We start from the raw sequence: 16101 nt of genomic DNA, 5'->3' as shown, positions 1-16101 counted from the left end.
AGCAACTGCTGCTCGTTTCTTACAAAAATTAACCACACAGGACACTTTGCTACAAATTCTTCAGTGGCGGGGTGCGGAGCAAAGGACTATAATATGCGAGGAAAGAGTAAAGTCATTTAGTCAGGGATGGGGAGATGGGGGCTGACTGCCTTCCTTGAAAACTCATTAAAAATCACATGCATTCCTGGGCTCACAAAGAGACAGCAGCAGAAGAATGAGTATTAAGGGTTACAGACAGCATCTGCCTGTGGAGAGGCCCCCAAATAAGCTTCAGAGATGAGGAGAGCACAGGCCTGGACAAGCCAGGTGTATCAACTATCTCTTGCTGCCTAACAGTCCCCTCCACACTGCAGTGGCTGCAAGCAACAATGCTTTTATTATTGCTGCGGTGGGGCTGGCCGGTTCCATAGTGGGTGCCTGGCTGGCTGGTCTCGCACAGCCCCCCTCACAGTGTCTGGCGGTTCTGCTGGCCCAAGGACCTCAGCTGGGACACCTCGTCTCTGCTCCACGTGGTCTCACTATCCAGCGGCTGGTGGTCTCCGGGCAGCCCGAGAGGACACACCCCAGCATGCAAGTGCTTTCTTAAGTTAGGCTCTGCTTGGTCGTGACTGCTAAGGACCTGTTGGCCAAAGGAAGTCACCAGGCCATGCCCAGCTAGAGAAACAGATTCCACCCACCTTTTGATGGGAGATGCTGCAGCGTCACAGGGCGATGTGGCACATTGCAGGTGGGAGGCATGTGTGGCCATTTGTCGCCGTCTCCTACGCTGTGGGAAGTGTGTAGCCTGCTGAGTCTGAGCCAACTTAAAATGCAGAGGCTCTGGAATACTCAGATGTAAGCTATTGTCCCAGCGGGCAGCCCCCTTCCCCCTCCTGCTTAGATTTTAGGGGGAGTATGTACAGCTCAGGACAAAACAGGGCTAAGCCAGCTGTTTCCCTGGACCTTTCACTGCACAAATCGTGCACAGTTCCCAGGCTGACGGGCACGTGACCATCGCTGATGCCCCCCGTCTGCAGCAGGCCCTGCTCCCCAGCTCACGATTGCCACGTCAGATCATAGGACTTTTCAAGAGACGCCAGGAATCCCGATTTCCAGGTGGATTTCCTATTCTTTTTTTTCACTTAGCATCTGTTTCCAATTTTTAAAAAAAGTCACACAACGCAATCTGCAGGCTGGCTTCAGCCTTTGGGCTGCCAGCCTATGAGCTCTACGTTAGACCCTTGTGATTCTCAGATGTAATGTTTGCCTTTTCAGTGGATTCCCAGGTGATCTCAAAAGTCCCTTGCATGTGGGAAGGGGTCATTTTGCTGAGACTCTGACTTTGAGCTTTTCGAGTCATAGCTGGCGAGTGGGAAGAAGCCAGAGCCGCCTGGCTGGTGAGCTGACAGGACAGCCCCCATGTCCTCACGTCTTCTTTGTGACATGTGCTGCATTCATGGTAAATCTCCTGAATTGATATGCTCTTTTGTTTCCCTGCAAGAGAGATGAAAGCCAAGTTCTAGTGAAGCAAAGAGAAAGTGAAGTTAACAGTAGAGGAGTGGTTTTCAACCAGAAAAGAGCAGCTTGGGATAAATTAAAATGTGCCATTTGGCTTTTGCTTGTGGCACCGATTTATTGTGTGAATAAATCCACCGTTCTCCAGATCTGTGATGAGAATAAATCCACCCTCACGTGGTGCTCAGGCCAGTGCAGAAACGGCTCACCCAAGCGAGCAAGGAGAACTTCCAATGGAATCAAAAGGCAGTGACCTCGTGTGCAATGAGGAAACGCACAGTCTACACAGCCGGGCAGCGGGGATGCGATTCAGGAGGACACGGGCACTGTGTACACGCGTTTCTGGGAAGCCGTGGGTGGGGAGAGCTCTGGTGGTGGAGCTGTGGCATTGACCTTCACTCAGAGAAAGGCTGATTTAATTTTTAAAAGCATCTTCTTAGCCTAATATGACTCAAAGGGCACAGGCAGGACCCAATGATCGTGTTGTTGCAGCAGCATTCCCTCCCAGATGAAAGGCGCTCAGGGCAGAAGGGTTTGTGCAGACAGAGCTGAACCCCGCTGGAAGAAAATGCCTTCCTGATTATCCTTTTCCAAGAAGAGGTGATCGTAGGGTTGTAGTGGCCAAGAACAGATAGTTATGTTGGGCGCGATGCTCCACCATAGCCCCAGACCACTGAGGCACAAGCGGACGGGGCTCTTGCCCACATTGTGGCAATAAATAGGCAAGGGCCACCACGCAGGGGCTCTCCTTCAACTGACTTTATAAGTGCTCTAGGCAGGAAATGCAGAAAGAGCTTACGAGGCTCAGGTTCTGCTTATCCTGGCGTTGCCCGAGCCTCGCACTGCTGCTGGGGCTCGCACCCCCAGTGTCAGAGTGCTGGCACGTTTGTTTAGCTGTACACGAGATCCTCGGCCCTGATTTATAGGATCTTCTGTAGGATCTGAAGGGGCCTTGAATTTCTCAGCTCTGCTTTACTGCAGATGGAGGAGGAAATGATATGTTTTAATGATATTCGCAAATACTGAGATTGACAAGGTTCGCAATTGAAATCATTTTCCATCCATTCATTTGACAACGATCATAATGCCGGGAGCCAGGGCATAGCAGCAAACAAAGTGGGCGTGGCCTCCTGGAGTAGCAGGAGGCCTCTGGGGCTTACGTGGCCTCAGGGTCCCATGAGACCTGTCCACCCCCCGCTGCCCCCCAGGCTTCCCCTCGCTCCCCGAGGCCAGCCCCCCTGCCATTCCTCCCTGTGCCAAGCTCCGCCCACCGCAGGGCCTTGACACCTGCTGCTCGCTTGGCCTGGAACAGCCTCCCCATATGGGTATTCACAAGCCTCACCGCCTTCAGGTCTCTGCTCAGATGTCACCTTCCCTGACCAAGTGTCTGAAATAGTGTCCTTCCCCCTCCTGTCATCTCTAGCTCTTATCCCACTTGATTTTTCTCCCCAGCACTCATCACCTGCTGCTGGCGTGTCCTGTGTGCCTGATCCGTTCTGTCTCTGCCCCATGACTGTGAGGCCTGTGAGGACAGGGACATGCCTTTCCCACCCACGTCTGTACCCCGGCACCCAGAGCAGCATCTTATCCCACAGTGTAGTGACAGTTGAGAGCCTGTGTCATTAATGCCTGTGCCTTGCGGGGAACCCAGTTCTGCTTCAGCTCCCCTTGGGGAGAGGATGTGTTGGTGCTTCAGGATTCCTCAGTTCCAGCTCCAGAGGGGCTCAAGGCCACTTCTTTGCTTTCACTCGCTTTTCCTGTCCTCCCAGCTGCTTCAGGGACCTGCGTGAGGAAGATCCCAGTGGCCTCACCACACCCCTTGGACCCACAGTGTTTCCATAGCGATGAGAATCCCCACCTCCATCAGCTGCTTCCAGCTCTCACCTTCTCATCCCTTGAGTTGCAGAGCAAGCGGAGTAGCTGATAAGAAAGGAAAACAGAGTTAAAGCAGCCTTGACTGGGGAGAACAGAATCCCCAGGTCACATTGCCAGCAGTGCCTTACTCTGTGTCCCCAGGAGCAGTACTGGAGCCACAGCAAGAGTCCATCAAAGTCAGAGAATGACCCACTGCCGTTATTACCCAGCCAGCCATCCAGCCAGCCATCCGAAGACAAGCAAGGCTTCCTTTGGGTGCCCTTGACTTTGCTGGAGGAGAAGCTTGGACTTGCCGTGGCCTGTATTAGACCAGGCCTCGGGTTCTGTTGGCTTTCACGTTTCCTAAAAACTGAAACAATTTATGAACAAATAAATTCAGGGGGATTTCCCATAAACTTCAGATTCTAACTTTTCTTGGAGAAAAACCTGGCAACGCTAGAAGCACAGCTCTGTCTGGCAGGCATTGGCTGGAGCTGGGCAGTGGCTCAGCTGCCTCCCATCTCCCCCACCCCCACCCCGAGTTCAGTCTCACTCACTCAGAGTGCCTGCCCGGTCCCTGGGCATTCACATCCAAAGCCCCTCTCCTGGATGCCTGGAGGAAATTGGTGTCCCCTCATTTTAGCTTAGCTCTTCCATCAACCCAGTACCTGTCTATACTCCCTCTCCTGCCAAAGCCATTCTTGGTGTTGCTGCTTGAAGTCTCATTCAGATGCAGATTCTAACATAGCAGGAGGATAAAGGGCTCCAACTAAATCTCTGATAATCAGTGGTGCCTGTTTACTGAGGTCATGAGATGGAAGGTTGCTGGGTTTTGTTTGTTTGTTTTCAAAATTTATTTATTTATTTATTTATTGGCTGCGTTGGATCTTCGTTGCTGCGCGCTGTGTTGCGTCTTCATTGCTGCGCACAGGCTTTCTCTAGTTGTGGCGAGCGGGGGCTGCTCTTCATTGCGGTGTGCAGGCTTCTCATTGTGGTGGCTTCTCTTGTTGCGGAGCACGGGTTCTAGGCGCGTGGGCTCAGTAGTTGTGGCACGCGGGCTCAGTAGTTGTGGCTCATGGGCACTAGAGCGCAGGGTCGGTAGTTGTGGCACGCAGGCTCAGTAGTTGTGGCTCATGGGCACTAGAGCGTAGGCTCGGTAGTTGTGGCGCACGGGCTTAGTTGCTCCGTGGCATGTGGGGTCTTCCCGGACCAGGGCTCGAACCCGTGTCCCCTGCATTGGCAGGCGGACTCTCAACCACTGTGCTACCAGGTAAGCCCAGGTTGCTGGTTTTTAACAAGCCTTTGTACCAGGCTATCTATATCTATATCTATATCTGTATCTCCCCAGAGAAGTCATAGCTATCAATTCCCAGTTAGTTATAGGCCAGCGTTAATGTCAGTCTTTGATACTATTGTTAAATGAAGCAACCCAGTTGCCTATGTTGAATTCACATCTCCAGCCCAGACCACCCTCCCAAACTCCACACTCGTGTGTGTGTACAGGCCAACTCGACAGCTCCACCCTGATGCCAAAATCACATCTCTGGGCTCCAAGCTGCCCCTGCTCTTCGCTTCCAAACCTGCTCCTCTGACAGCCCTCTGCAGCTCAACTGAAAGCAACCCCATCATCTTGTTTCCCTCAGGCCAGAACCTTGGCATCATTCTTGACTCTCTTTCTGCACCAGCCACATCTACTCTGTCAGGAAATCCTGTTGGCTCTGTCTGCAGCATACACGCAGAAACTGACCACTCTCTGTGTCCCCCCTGCACTGGACAGCTGCAGGAGCCCTAACTGGCCTCTCTGCTTTCCCCCTCACCTCCCTTCATTCTGTTCTCCCCTCAGCACCTAAGTCAAATCAGGTCCCCTGCTCTCAAGCCTTCAGTGGCTCCCCATTTCTCTCAGAGTAATGGCCTTACAGTGTCCTCCAAGGCCCTGCCTTGGCCCTCCCCACCCCTTCTCAGGCCTCTCACTTCACACTGGTTCCTGGACCACACCTCCCCAACGCTCTGTGAGGTCAACCCTGCCACCCTGCTCGCCCCATCTCTGTTACCCTGCTCTACTTTTCTTGTTTTTCCATATCATTTTCTGACATGGAACATCCTAGAGTATTTATTGTTTCTCTGCCTATTGCCTCTCTACAAGGGCAAGGGTCTTGATCTGTATGGTCGCTGCTGTGTCCCCAGTGCTAAGAACAGAGCCTGGCAGAGTGGCACTCAATAAATATTTGCCGAGGGGATGAAATTCAGTAGGTTAAAGCCTCTTTAAACATCCCAATGGAAACATTTTGAGCAGTTCTATTTTTAAATGGAGATTTTTTTTTTTAACAGAGAAAGAATCCAAACATAAGTAACTGAGAGGATGTTATCATAACCCCTCATGTTCATTACCCGACCTTAGCAATGGTCAATTGATGGCCAATTTCATCTGCACCCACCTCCACACCCCAGGTGATTATGAAGCAAATTCAGGTCACCATATTTATCTATAGATATCTTAGAATGCCTTTCTTTTTACAGGTGCGTAGTATTCCATTGGGTAAACGTACCATAATGTATTTTTTTCCAACCAGTCTTGTTGGGTACTTTTTCATATATTGCAAATATTTTTGCATATTATAAAATCAGTGTTCCACTCACTAGAACTTCCAGAATCGACCACAGCCTTGCAATACTTTTTTTCTTCAGTTGAGGAGTAATTTCTTTGTAACTCTTATTACCCATGCAAATATGAAGCAAAGCAAAAATATTCCCAAATACCCATCCTTCTTCACAATGTCAGGTATTAGTCCTTATAGGCACTTTGTTAGAGGGCTAACTTTTTAACTTTTTATTTCAATTTTAGATGTAAAGGCAAGTTGCAAGGATAGTACAAGTGACACTCTCATTCCCCCAGGTTCACCAGTTGTTAACATTTTGCTGCAATTGCTTTATATTTGCTCTGCGTGTGTGTATTTTTAAATCATTTGAGATTAAATTGTAGACAGCATCCCACTTTACCCTGAACACTGCAGTATGTATCTCCTAAGAACATGGGCATTCATCTTACATTGCCACAGTGCACTTACTTATGAAATTCAGGATATTTAGCATTAATACAATACTATTAGCCAAGTCACAGACTCTACTCGGATTTCTCCACTTGCTACAATAATGTTCTTTACAGGGATATTTGCCGACCCAGGATCCAGCCTCAGGATCGCCATTGCATTCAGCTGCCATGTCTGTCCAGTCTGCTTTCATCTCGAGCAGCTCTCCAGGCTATCGTTGTCTTTTTTGACCTTGACATTTTTGGAGAGTATGGGCCAGTTGTTTTTATAGAATGTTCCTCAATTTGAGTGTAATCGATTTGGAGCTGCCCTCCAAGAATGCAATCTAAAGGCTCACCCCCTGTTTTCTGCCCCCAGGACCTGGAAGCCACCGAGAGAGACCCCTATCAGCAACCCGAAAACTCGTGCGCAAGGCTGAGGACCGAGAGGAGGACGCCTCAGCCGTGCTCAGAGCCATCCAGGTGGAGAACGAAGCCCTGCAGAGGGCGATCCTCAGCAGAAAGCCTGAGCCCCCTGCCAGCCCACCACAGGTGCGTTCCCAGGCAGAGGGAAAGGATGGAGAAGGACTTAGGCTACTCAGGGACCAGGCAGTGTCTGAGCGGTGCTTGCAAAGAGCACATGGTGAGGAGAGAGAGCAGTGGAGGCATCCCTGACCTTAGACCAAGCAGCACATCCACTGTCTGATGCACAGCTGCTTACTGACCTGTCGAAGTCCCCATTTGCTCCACCTCCTTTCCATCTTTTGTCTCCTAAGCCTAAGCTGGACGCTAATATGCCTCCCAATTTTTGCTGATTTCCTTACAAACTCTGAATACCTTCAACTACAGTTGAACATTGGTGGGTCAGACACAGAATGGCACAAACAACCAGCTCTGGCTTCTCTGGAAAGACCCCCCTTCCCCAGAGCATGAGCCCTTCCGGCCTCCGCAGTCCTCACCACTCCTTAATGTCCTGCTCCTGGCCTGCTTCACCTTCTCAGGAAGCCCCTCTGGCCCTACAGGTGTTTGAGTTGGTGCCCGCAGCCCTCAGCTTTGAGCAGCAAACAGGAGGATGGATGGTGGGGTGGAGCGGGGGTCTCTGGGGAGCTGGAGGCCTTGGACATCCCTCAATGTCTACATCCTTTCTCAGAAGCATGTTCCCTGACTCACCTGTTGAAATCCTTTACCTTAACTTGATGTTCACAGTAGCCCTGAAACAGGCAGGGCTGGTTTCATCACACTGTTTTATAGATATGGCTGATGGCACCCAGGGTATCAGGGTGGCTTTCTCATGGCATGTCTGTGGAAGTGGCTGAGGTCTGCCTGCCTGAAAGCCTCGGGCCCTGTCCACACCGCTAGTTGCTCCCCAGGCCCTGTTGGCGGGCTGCTCTTTGGGGTGATCATCAAGCAGCATCTGTTGTCTGTTTTCCTGGTGCTTGGCCCTTTGCCCCTGACATTTGTGTCTGTGACCTCAAGACAGTCTGTACCTCTATCAGAGAAGAGTGTAAAGTGGATGGCTTTATTCTGACCTCAGATCATGTGATTCCATCCTTCCAGGGCACAGAGAGACCACCAGCAGAGTCATGGACCAGTCTGCTGAAGGAGGAGCCCCCTGAGGTCAGTGAAGGCCAGAGAGGGACAGCAGAGCCCCATTCCCACAGCAGCCAGCAGTCTCCAGAGGGCCTTCCCCACACGGTCCCAGCAGGACCTCACTGTGCTCCCTGAGCATGCCAGCATTCTGCCTGTCTCCCAGATGGGGGGACCGTGCTGAAGCACGTTGCCCAAGGTTACGAGTGGAAGCCGGAACTCATCCAGGCCTGCTGATTCCAGTCCCTTGTTACGTTTCCATTTCCTGACAAGATAACACAGAAAAGGATCTTAGTATCCTAAATAAATAAACTTATATCTACATCTATCTAGGTCAGTTAGGCCAATCTCAGCAAAGATGGCCCCAGGAAATATGGTCGTGAATTAATAGAACACCTGGGAACGTCTTTGTTAGATTGTGCACAAGTCTATGCTGTGTCCTCAGAATACAGAGGTGGCCGAGTCAGACCAGAGTAGCCCCTGGCCTCAGGGAGCTTTCAGACAAGATTCGAGTATATACGAGTAAAGCCGTGTGTAACCAAGGTGACTTCAGAGAGAGGTGGCAATACAAGGTGCTAATGGGTGAGAGAGTGACAGGGTATAGGATGGTGGCTACCTCCCACAGGGGAATCCAAGGAGGCCCCTTGGAAGGTGTCCCATTTAGGCTGAGCCCTGTCTAGTAAGAAGGAGCCAAAAAAAAAGGAGCCAGACCACAAAGGAACAGCATTCCAAGTGGAAGGAACAGGGGAAAAGCTTTGAAGTGGGAATGAGCCCGGCCTGTTCCAGGAGTGGGAGAGTCGTGGAGGAGAAGAGGACAGGGGAAGATAAGGGGTGGACAGTAGGGAATTGGAGAGAATGCTCATGAAACAGAGTGCCGGGCAGGGCAGCACCCCAGAGCAACATAGTGGTTTTCTTTTGGCATCGCTCCTACTTTTTCTATTACTTCCCAGTCATCTTAAACCGTTGCCGGCCAATATTTCTGACAGGTTTGCCCCTCTGCCCACCCTGCGGTCCAGGATTTCTGGATGACCTGACCCCTGATTCACAGAGCTTCCAATGACTACAATTATTTGCAGATAAAGAGCAGAGCACATTTCTAGTTTCGATGATAAATGGAAAAGAAGGGGAAAAGGCTTGGAGGATTAAAAATCAAAGGGTCTACTGTTACTGGAATTCTCCATGGAGTCCCATTACTTTGTAGCAAACAGAACAGAGATTCACTAGAGGAGGGGAAAGGTTTTGATGAAAAAAATTTTTCAATGGCTCATTGAAGCAGACCATTTCCTGGGACCTCCCAGATCATAAGAAACTGAGATCCCACCTTTTTTGCAAAGACCATGTGAGGGGATTCTAGATCTAATCAGCCCCAGGTAGTCGCTTTCACCCTCATTCTTGTTCCCAGTTTCCCGCAACAAGACTGATGGCCTGCGAAGTGTGTCCCTTTGACCGTGGCTCTGCTGTGTCTTGGGCCAGGAGGGTCGCCTCGGACATCTGTTTAATAAGCTTTTCCATCCTCCCTCAGCTGCCCTCCGTCACCGCGGCAACGGGCACAGCGACCAGCACGCAGGAGCAGTCCAGGGCAGCAGGGGGAGCCCGAGCCGTCAGTGAAGCCGTCGACAGAATCGGCCTTCTCGGGATCAGGTACTTATCGAGGCAGCTTCAAAACAAAAACAGCAACCCGTAGCCATCCAGCCACGAGGATCTTATTCACTGAGGTTTTTCTCTGCATTATGATTCCAGACCATTTAAAACTGCTCCCTTAGATTGCATCCCCCCTCACCCTACCTCCAACACAAAAGCCTGAAATTGACTTGATTTCTTTCAGACACATGTCTCTTGGCTTGTTCAGTTCCGTTCAGCCCATGTAAAACTTCAGTCTCCTCAAAGGTTTCCACGGAAGCAGCCCACGCGGCAGACAGTGACCCAAGGCAGTGTCCTCTGAACCTTCTTTTCTCTATTCAGAGTTTCTTCAAATGCAGCATTCTCTTCCGTTCACACATAGCATCCGTGATTGGCACTGTCAAGTTTTATTATCAAAATAAAGGCTTTCCTGTAGTCATCAGGCAACATTGATCTTCAGAAAGATGCACCATGCCAAGCCAATAGCTTCAAGCACGCATTGGAACCCCACCATGCTCCCCGGGCCGCTGTGCAGAGCTGGGCGCGTGGTAGTCTGTGCAGTGCCCATGCCTGGCTGAGTGGTGAGAGCAGCTGAAATCCAGCCTGCACAGTGGTCGCTAAGCTGAGGCTCTGGCCTGTGGCTGCATCAGCCCCAAAAGGCGTGGGGGCTTTTTCTCGGCACAAAGGAGGAATTTCCTTGCCAATCTATGTACTCTCCAGATCTGTGTCCATCCAGAGGGTGTTTGCCTTTGATAATTTGTAGAAAAACTCTGAATAGGCTAAAGGCAGTGCTAGCCACTGCTCCAGGAGTCTGCAGACCCCAGATTGGAAACCATGCTGTGGACCATTGTGGCCATAAATAAGAACTTGAAGTTTCCTCCGCGAGTGAAAGGGCTGGGCCATGAGGATATGTTACATCAGATACAGATACAGGATATATTACAAGCAGCACACACATCACCAAATGCTTCTTTCTTCATCATCAAGATCCTTTGTGCTTCAGGGTCTTGGGAGTTCTCAGCCTTAAACAGCACAAGTAGGGTATGTTTGCAGACTACTCTCTGCTAGGTTTGGAATGCTGTGTCCTCAGAAACTAGAGATGCAAGGTAGGTCACTAGATCAGGAGCTGGCAGACTTTTTCAGTAAAGGGCCAGATAGCAGATACTTCAGGCTTCTCACTTTTTGTTTGTTTGTTTGTTTTAACAATGCTTTAACAATGTAAAAACCATTCTTAGCTTGCAGGCCACACAGAAACAGGCTGCGGGCTGCATTTGACCTGCAGGCTGTATGTACTGTGCAGACACCAGCTCTAGACTCACAGCCTAGCAGTCAGCTTAAGGAGATCAGCTGGCCATCTGGCCCCAAGCAATTTCTCTTACTTGGCCCTTCTTTCATCGCTAATTGTACAATTATTTATAAAGGGAGAAAACCAGCTGGTATGCGCCTTTGATCTGTCTGCGGGGGTGTGAGTATTTTCGTCTCAAATTGTTACTTCTCTCTGAAATAGAAAAGTAAGCCTGGTACCCTTGTTGGGAACATTCTCTCTTGTGTATCATTACTATCGATACCTGTTTGCTAAAACAAAATCAATTTCAGACAACAGCAGAAGGTTCTGAAAGTCCTCCAGGCCATTGAAAGTGACTCCGCCCAACTCAGCCAGGTTGTTTCACCCACTGAGGAGCAAGTTCTGGACCCAGAGGTGAGAACCTTGACTTACCAGGGTTTCTGAAGACATTCATGTCTTGCCTGAAGGCTGAGGGAGGAAGGGCCCCTCAGTACAATCATTTCTGTTCAGTGGGAGCTGCTCTGACAGTGGTAAACTTAGCATCTTTCTGCCCCAGTCTCCATCCCCCCTCCTCCCCAGCACATAGACATCCGTGTAATGGAGCGTGAAGTTTCAGAAAACAGAAGCCTGTCCACACAAGAGGAAATATAAATAGCCTGTAAGCCCATAGAGAAATATCCAGCATCACTTGTAATCAGAAATACAAATTAGAACAACCTTAACATCCCATTTGATGTTAACAAATCTCAGTTAACAAATTATTTTTGATGATAACCTCTAGCACTGGCAAGGTTACAGTAAAACTGGCAGTCTTACCCTGCTGGCAGCAATAGAAATGAGTGGAAAGCTGTTGAAAAGCCGAAAGGCTCTTAGGAAGAGCCTTAGAAATACTTATGTCTTCCAGCCCGACGATCCCACTTCCGTACCCTGAAGAAATCACTCAACAGAAATAAAAAACTATAGGTGCAAAAATGTCTATCGCACAATTATTGGAAGTAGGGAAAGGGGAGAGAAAAAAACACAGAAATGACATAAATGTCTCACAATAGTAGAGTTAATCAGGAAAGTATGACACATCAGCACAAGGCAGTCGTGTAAAAGGATAGAAATTTTCATTATGGAGATTATGTGGATAGAAGATGTTAAGGATATAGAGTTAGCTGCAAAAAGTGATGTTCATCTTCATCGAGTCCGATACGATTGCAGCGACTGGGCAAGGATATGGCTGTGAGCGGGTCGATGGAGCTGGGACATGAACGGTGAAAGGGCAAGGTAGCATCAGGGTGGAGGGATAACGGATGATGCTTTTCTCTTTTGGGTCAAAAGGTGTGTCTCCAGCACATCCTCTCATCTCTTCCTCTACCCAAGCTTTTCTCATAACTATTTGGTTCAGTGGTCACCCATCTTGTGATTGGCCAATGGGGACTTAACAGGAAGCCCTCCCAAAGTCACACGTAAAGCTCATATGACAGCAGAAAGAGCCCTGCTCCAGCCCAGACTGGAGTTCTGGCTTGGAGTCTGGCACCGTCATTTAGAGGTCGTGTGACCTTACATAAGCCTCTTAAGCTGTCTGGTCCTGGGGATGTGTGACTGTCAAACTGGGTAAATAATCCACAGCCCACGGGACCACTGTGCAGCTGGAAGAGGAAAGGTCTGTGAGGGCAGACGGCTCGGTGCCTGGCACAGGGCAAGGAGGAATCAGGAAATATGCCGTCTAGAAGAATCTAGGGAAAGCAAAGCTTTGTTCCCCCCTGTATGGCATAGTTGCTTTCTTAGCTATGAAGATCCTAAGTGTGGTGAAACCTCAGCCACGTTAAAAAGAGCCTGGATGGATCAAGTCTCCTTATATTATAGAAGACAGAAAACCCAGGGCAAACTGACTTAGAAAACAGAAGAAAAATGACACATTGCTTTGTAATGAATGCCGTAGTCAGAATCAAGTAGGGCTTGATCCAGAAGCTCACACTGTGTCTGTACCGTGTCAGCTCCACCTCAATGCCCACTCCCAGCTCTGCTCTCTCCCTGTGATCCCTCAATAGCTAGAGTGATTCCCACCTCTTGCCCTTATATCCTCAGACCCCACAGTCAGGAGAAAAGAGCAGTTTCTCCACACACAGATCTGAAACTGGGTCACGTGCCCATCCCTGAGCCAGTCCCTCCAGGTGGCCCGGGTGACAGGACACACTGATCAATTGGACCAGTTCAACTCCTCCTTGGGGTAGGAAAGTGTCCATCCCCCATACCTCATGGCTGAGAAAAGAGAAAGGGCAGCTTCACCAAAGGAAAAGCAGGTGGTCTTGATGAGAGCGGGGCAGTGAACGCCAGGGACCAGAAGCTTGCCAGCCAGTGTTTGCCTCAGACCCCTCGATCCTAAATCGAGCAGGGGTGGCCATCGGGTTGCAATGCTGACAAGTTGTGACACTTCCTTAGTTAATAGACCCTTCAGCTTCTTCATTTAGAAACCCTGCTGCAGGAATTTGCACATCTTAGATTGCACTGTGCGTGAGATCCAGCAGACCCTCCTCGAGGCAGCTCGCCTCCCATCTGGCCTCTCCCCAACGGCCAACAACCACGGTGACCAGCGCCGCATCCTCACGCCTCCCACAGGGCGCACCTGGCAGCGGAACGCGCCTCCCAAGCACAAGTTCATTCACCTCCCGATCCCTGAGCCTTGAGCCGGGCCAGTTGAGTTTTATCACCATCATGCCTGCCTGGGACTCAGGCCCAGGGTAGCAGAGGGCTTGGCCTGGGCCCACAAGGCCCCACGGCAGAGAAGGAGGAAGCCGTGGGGTCTGCTAATAAACACAGCCCCTGCGTTCCTTCCGGGAGCTGACAGCTGACTTCCCTCCCTGCGTGTCCCCATCCCATCGCCTGACAATCAAGGCTCATCCAAACACACGCTGAGAGCGCTAGCACGTCTCGCTGGCTATTAATTAAAAAAATAAGTAGGGAACAGTTGCTGTTCATTTGCTCAGCTTCCTTCTCACAGAACCATCGCAGATTACGGTGTTAATTAAGAGAGGGCATGTGCATGCGGGGAAGGTACCATTTTCTGAGCGGCTGATCCGTGGCAACCAGCACTGCAGTTGGAGCCCGAAGGGGCCTCGGGAAGCCTTTCCGCGGTGTGGCCATTGATTGATGGCATTCACGACCTCTCAGACCAGACAACCTATCCGCGAAGGAGGCAGGCATTAAAATCCATGGAGGAGAGAAATGGGCGGAAATGGCCACTTACAGAGTGCACGCAGGCCAGGACTGCTGACCGGGTCTTCTCCGGGTGCATATCCCGCTTCATCTCCGGGACAGGATTGTCAGATCTATGGTGTCATCTCCTGGTCCCCAACCAGGCAGGGGGATGTCAACTGACTTGTCCGGGGTCCTGTGTTATCTACTGTGTTAGATAGGCCGTCTGCTAGGCTACCACAACCAAGTACCACAGACTGGGTGGCTTAAACAGCAGAGACTTCTTTTCTCACAGCTCTGGAAGCGAATCCGAGATCCAGGTGTTGGCTGGGTTTCTCCACCTTCTCACTGAGTCCCCACATGGCCTTTGCTTTGTGCCTGCCCATCCCTGGTGTCTCTCTAGGTGTCCAAATGTCCTCTTCTTGTAAGGACATCAGTCAGAATGGATTAGGCCCACCCTAACGGCCTCATTTTAACTTAATTACCTCTTTAAAGGCCCTGTCTCCAAACAGTCACCTTCTGAGCTACTAGGGTTTGGGCTTCAGTATCTGAATTTGTGTGTGGCGGACACAGTTTAGCCCATAACACCAGCCCAATTCAGCATAAGTTGTGACATGCCTATAGGACATGAACCCTTGGTAGTGGGTGAGAAAAGTACGTGTTTAGGCAGAATCTGATGCCTTTTAAACATTCTTTGTTATTTGCAGACTCTTACAGAAAATACTAAGTGCCAGGGTTCATAGTAACTTTTTTTTTTTTTTTTTTTGGCCGTACTGCATAGCTTGCGGGATCTTAGTTCCCCGACCAGGGATCGAACCTGGGCCCCGGCAGTGAAAGTGCCAATCTGTCCAATATGGCAGACACTTGTCACATGTGGCCTTTGAACATTTGAAATGTGGCTAACATGTCTGATGAACTATATTTTTAATATTATTTAATTTTAATTAAAATCTCAAATAGACATGTGACTAGTGACTATTTTATTTGACAGCAAAAATTTTTTTCTTTTTTGGCCATGCACATGGCTTGAGGGATCTTAGTTCCCCGACCAGGGATCGAACCTGGGCCCCGGCAGTGAAAGTGCCAAGTCCTAACCACTGGACCGCCAGGAAATTCCTCTAGTAACTATGTTTGAAATGCCTTATAAACATGAGCTCATGTAATCTCCATGATAACCATCTGTAATGGGTGCTCTTCTTATCCTCATTGTACAGAGGGGGAAACCCGGCCACTGAGTGGTTAAATACGTTGTCATTTAGTGGTAGAGCTGGATTCCACCTGTTGTGTTTCCATCCTTTGGCATTACTTTTCTCCTCGCTAAGGACAAATCGGGACCGAAAGCAGAAGAGATCAAAGATGCCGTCTACGTGACCATGGAAATCCAGTCCAACTGGGGCAGCACATCGTGGGTGGGTCTCACGGAAGTGGAATTCTTCGACCGGAACAACACAAAGCTTTATGTGTCGCCTCGCGATGTGGCTGTCCGGAACTCGGACACGCCCGGGGAGCTGGGCCACCTGGTCAGCAGGAACTTAGCTGTAAGTGGAGGCGGCCTTGTGTGAGTCTTGGCCGCATGTTTTGATGCATTTTTTCTGCCCACGATAAGCCCACGATAAGGGTGTGGGTGCAGCAAGGGGAAGGATGATGTAATCGTCCACAGCCATTCATTTGGGCAGGATGGGGAGGAGCTGGAGGGCAAGGTACAGGGAGAGGCCTCCAACTGCACCCCCCACCCCCGCCCTGAGCTCTTGCCCAGATCCCTGCTCTGTAGAGGGTTCTTATGGGGGTTGAGGGGACAAAGAGGAGCCGGTTCACCCCCGTTATCTACGTTGCAGTTTCCCACAGTAACCACCAAACACGGGACCTCGGGGGGTCATTGAGGGCAACACCCACGTTTTGTAGATGAAGAAACTAAGGCTTGGACAAGGGCATTGACTTGGCCAAGGTCACACAGCTGGAAGGTCCGGTGGGGGAGGGGGTCGGTGCAAATGCACCCCCTGCAGCCTGGCCCAGGGCCCACGCACCCTCTCAGGGTCCTGCTTCCCTGGGGCGT

General features: G+C 50.2%; 1 protein-coding gene across 1 annotated transcript in view; it reads left to right on the top strand.

Moving 5' to 3' along the window:
- KATNIP (katanin interacting protein) overlaps nt 1–16101 on the top strand; it is a 176864-nt gene that overhangs the window by 84995 nt on the left and 75768 nt on the right. Inside the window, exons 8-12 of the mRNA XM_055089749.1 lie at nt 6753–6925; nt 7931–7990; nt 9483–9601; nt 11177–11279; nt 15371–15586. Coding sequence (XP_054945724.1) covers nt 6753–6925; nt 7931–7990; nt 9483–9601; nt 11177–11279; nt 15371–15586 — 671 coding nt within the window. The remainder of the gene's footprint in view (nt 1–6752; nt 6926–7930; nt 7991–9482; nt 9602–11176; nt 11280–15370; nt 15587–16101) is intronic.

The sequence above is a fragment of the Physeter macrocephalus genome, chromosome 14 (assembly GCF_002837175.3).
Source record: "Physeter macrocephalus isolate SW-GA chromosome 14, ASM283717v5, whole genome shotgun sequence".
Classification (NCBI taxonomy): Eukaryota; Metazoa; Chordata; class Mammalia; order Artiodactyla; family Physeteridae; genus Physeter; species Physeter macrocephalus.
Note: the sequence above shows the minus strand (reverse complement) of the source record. Positions and strands in the feature narration are given on the sequence as shown.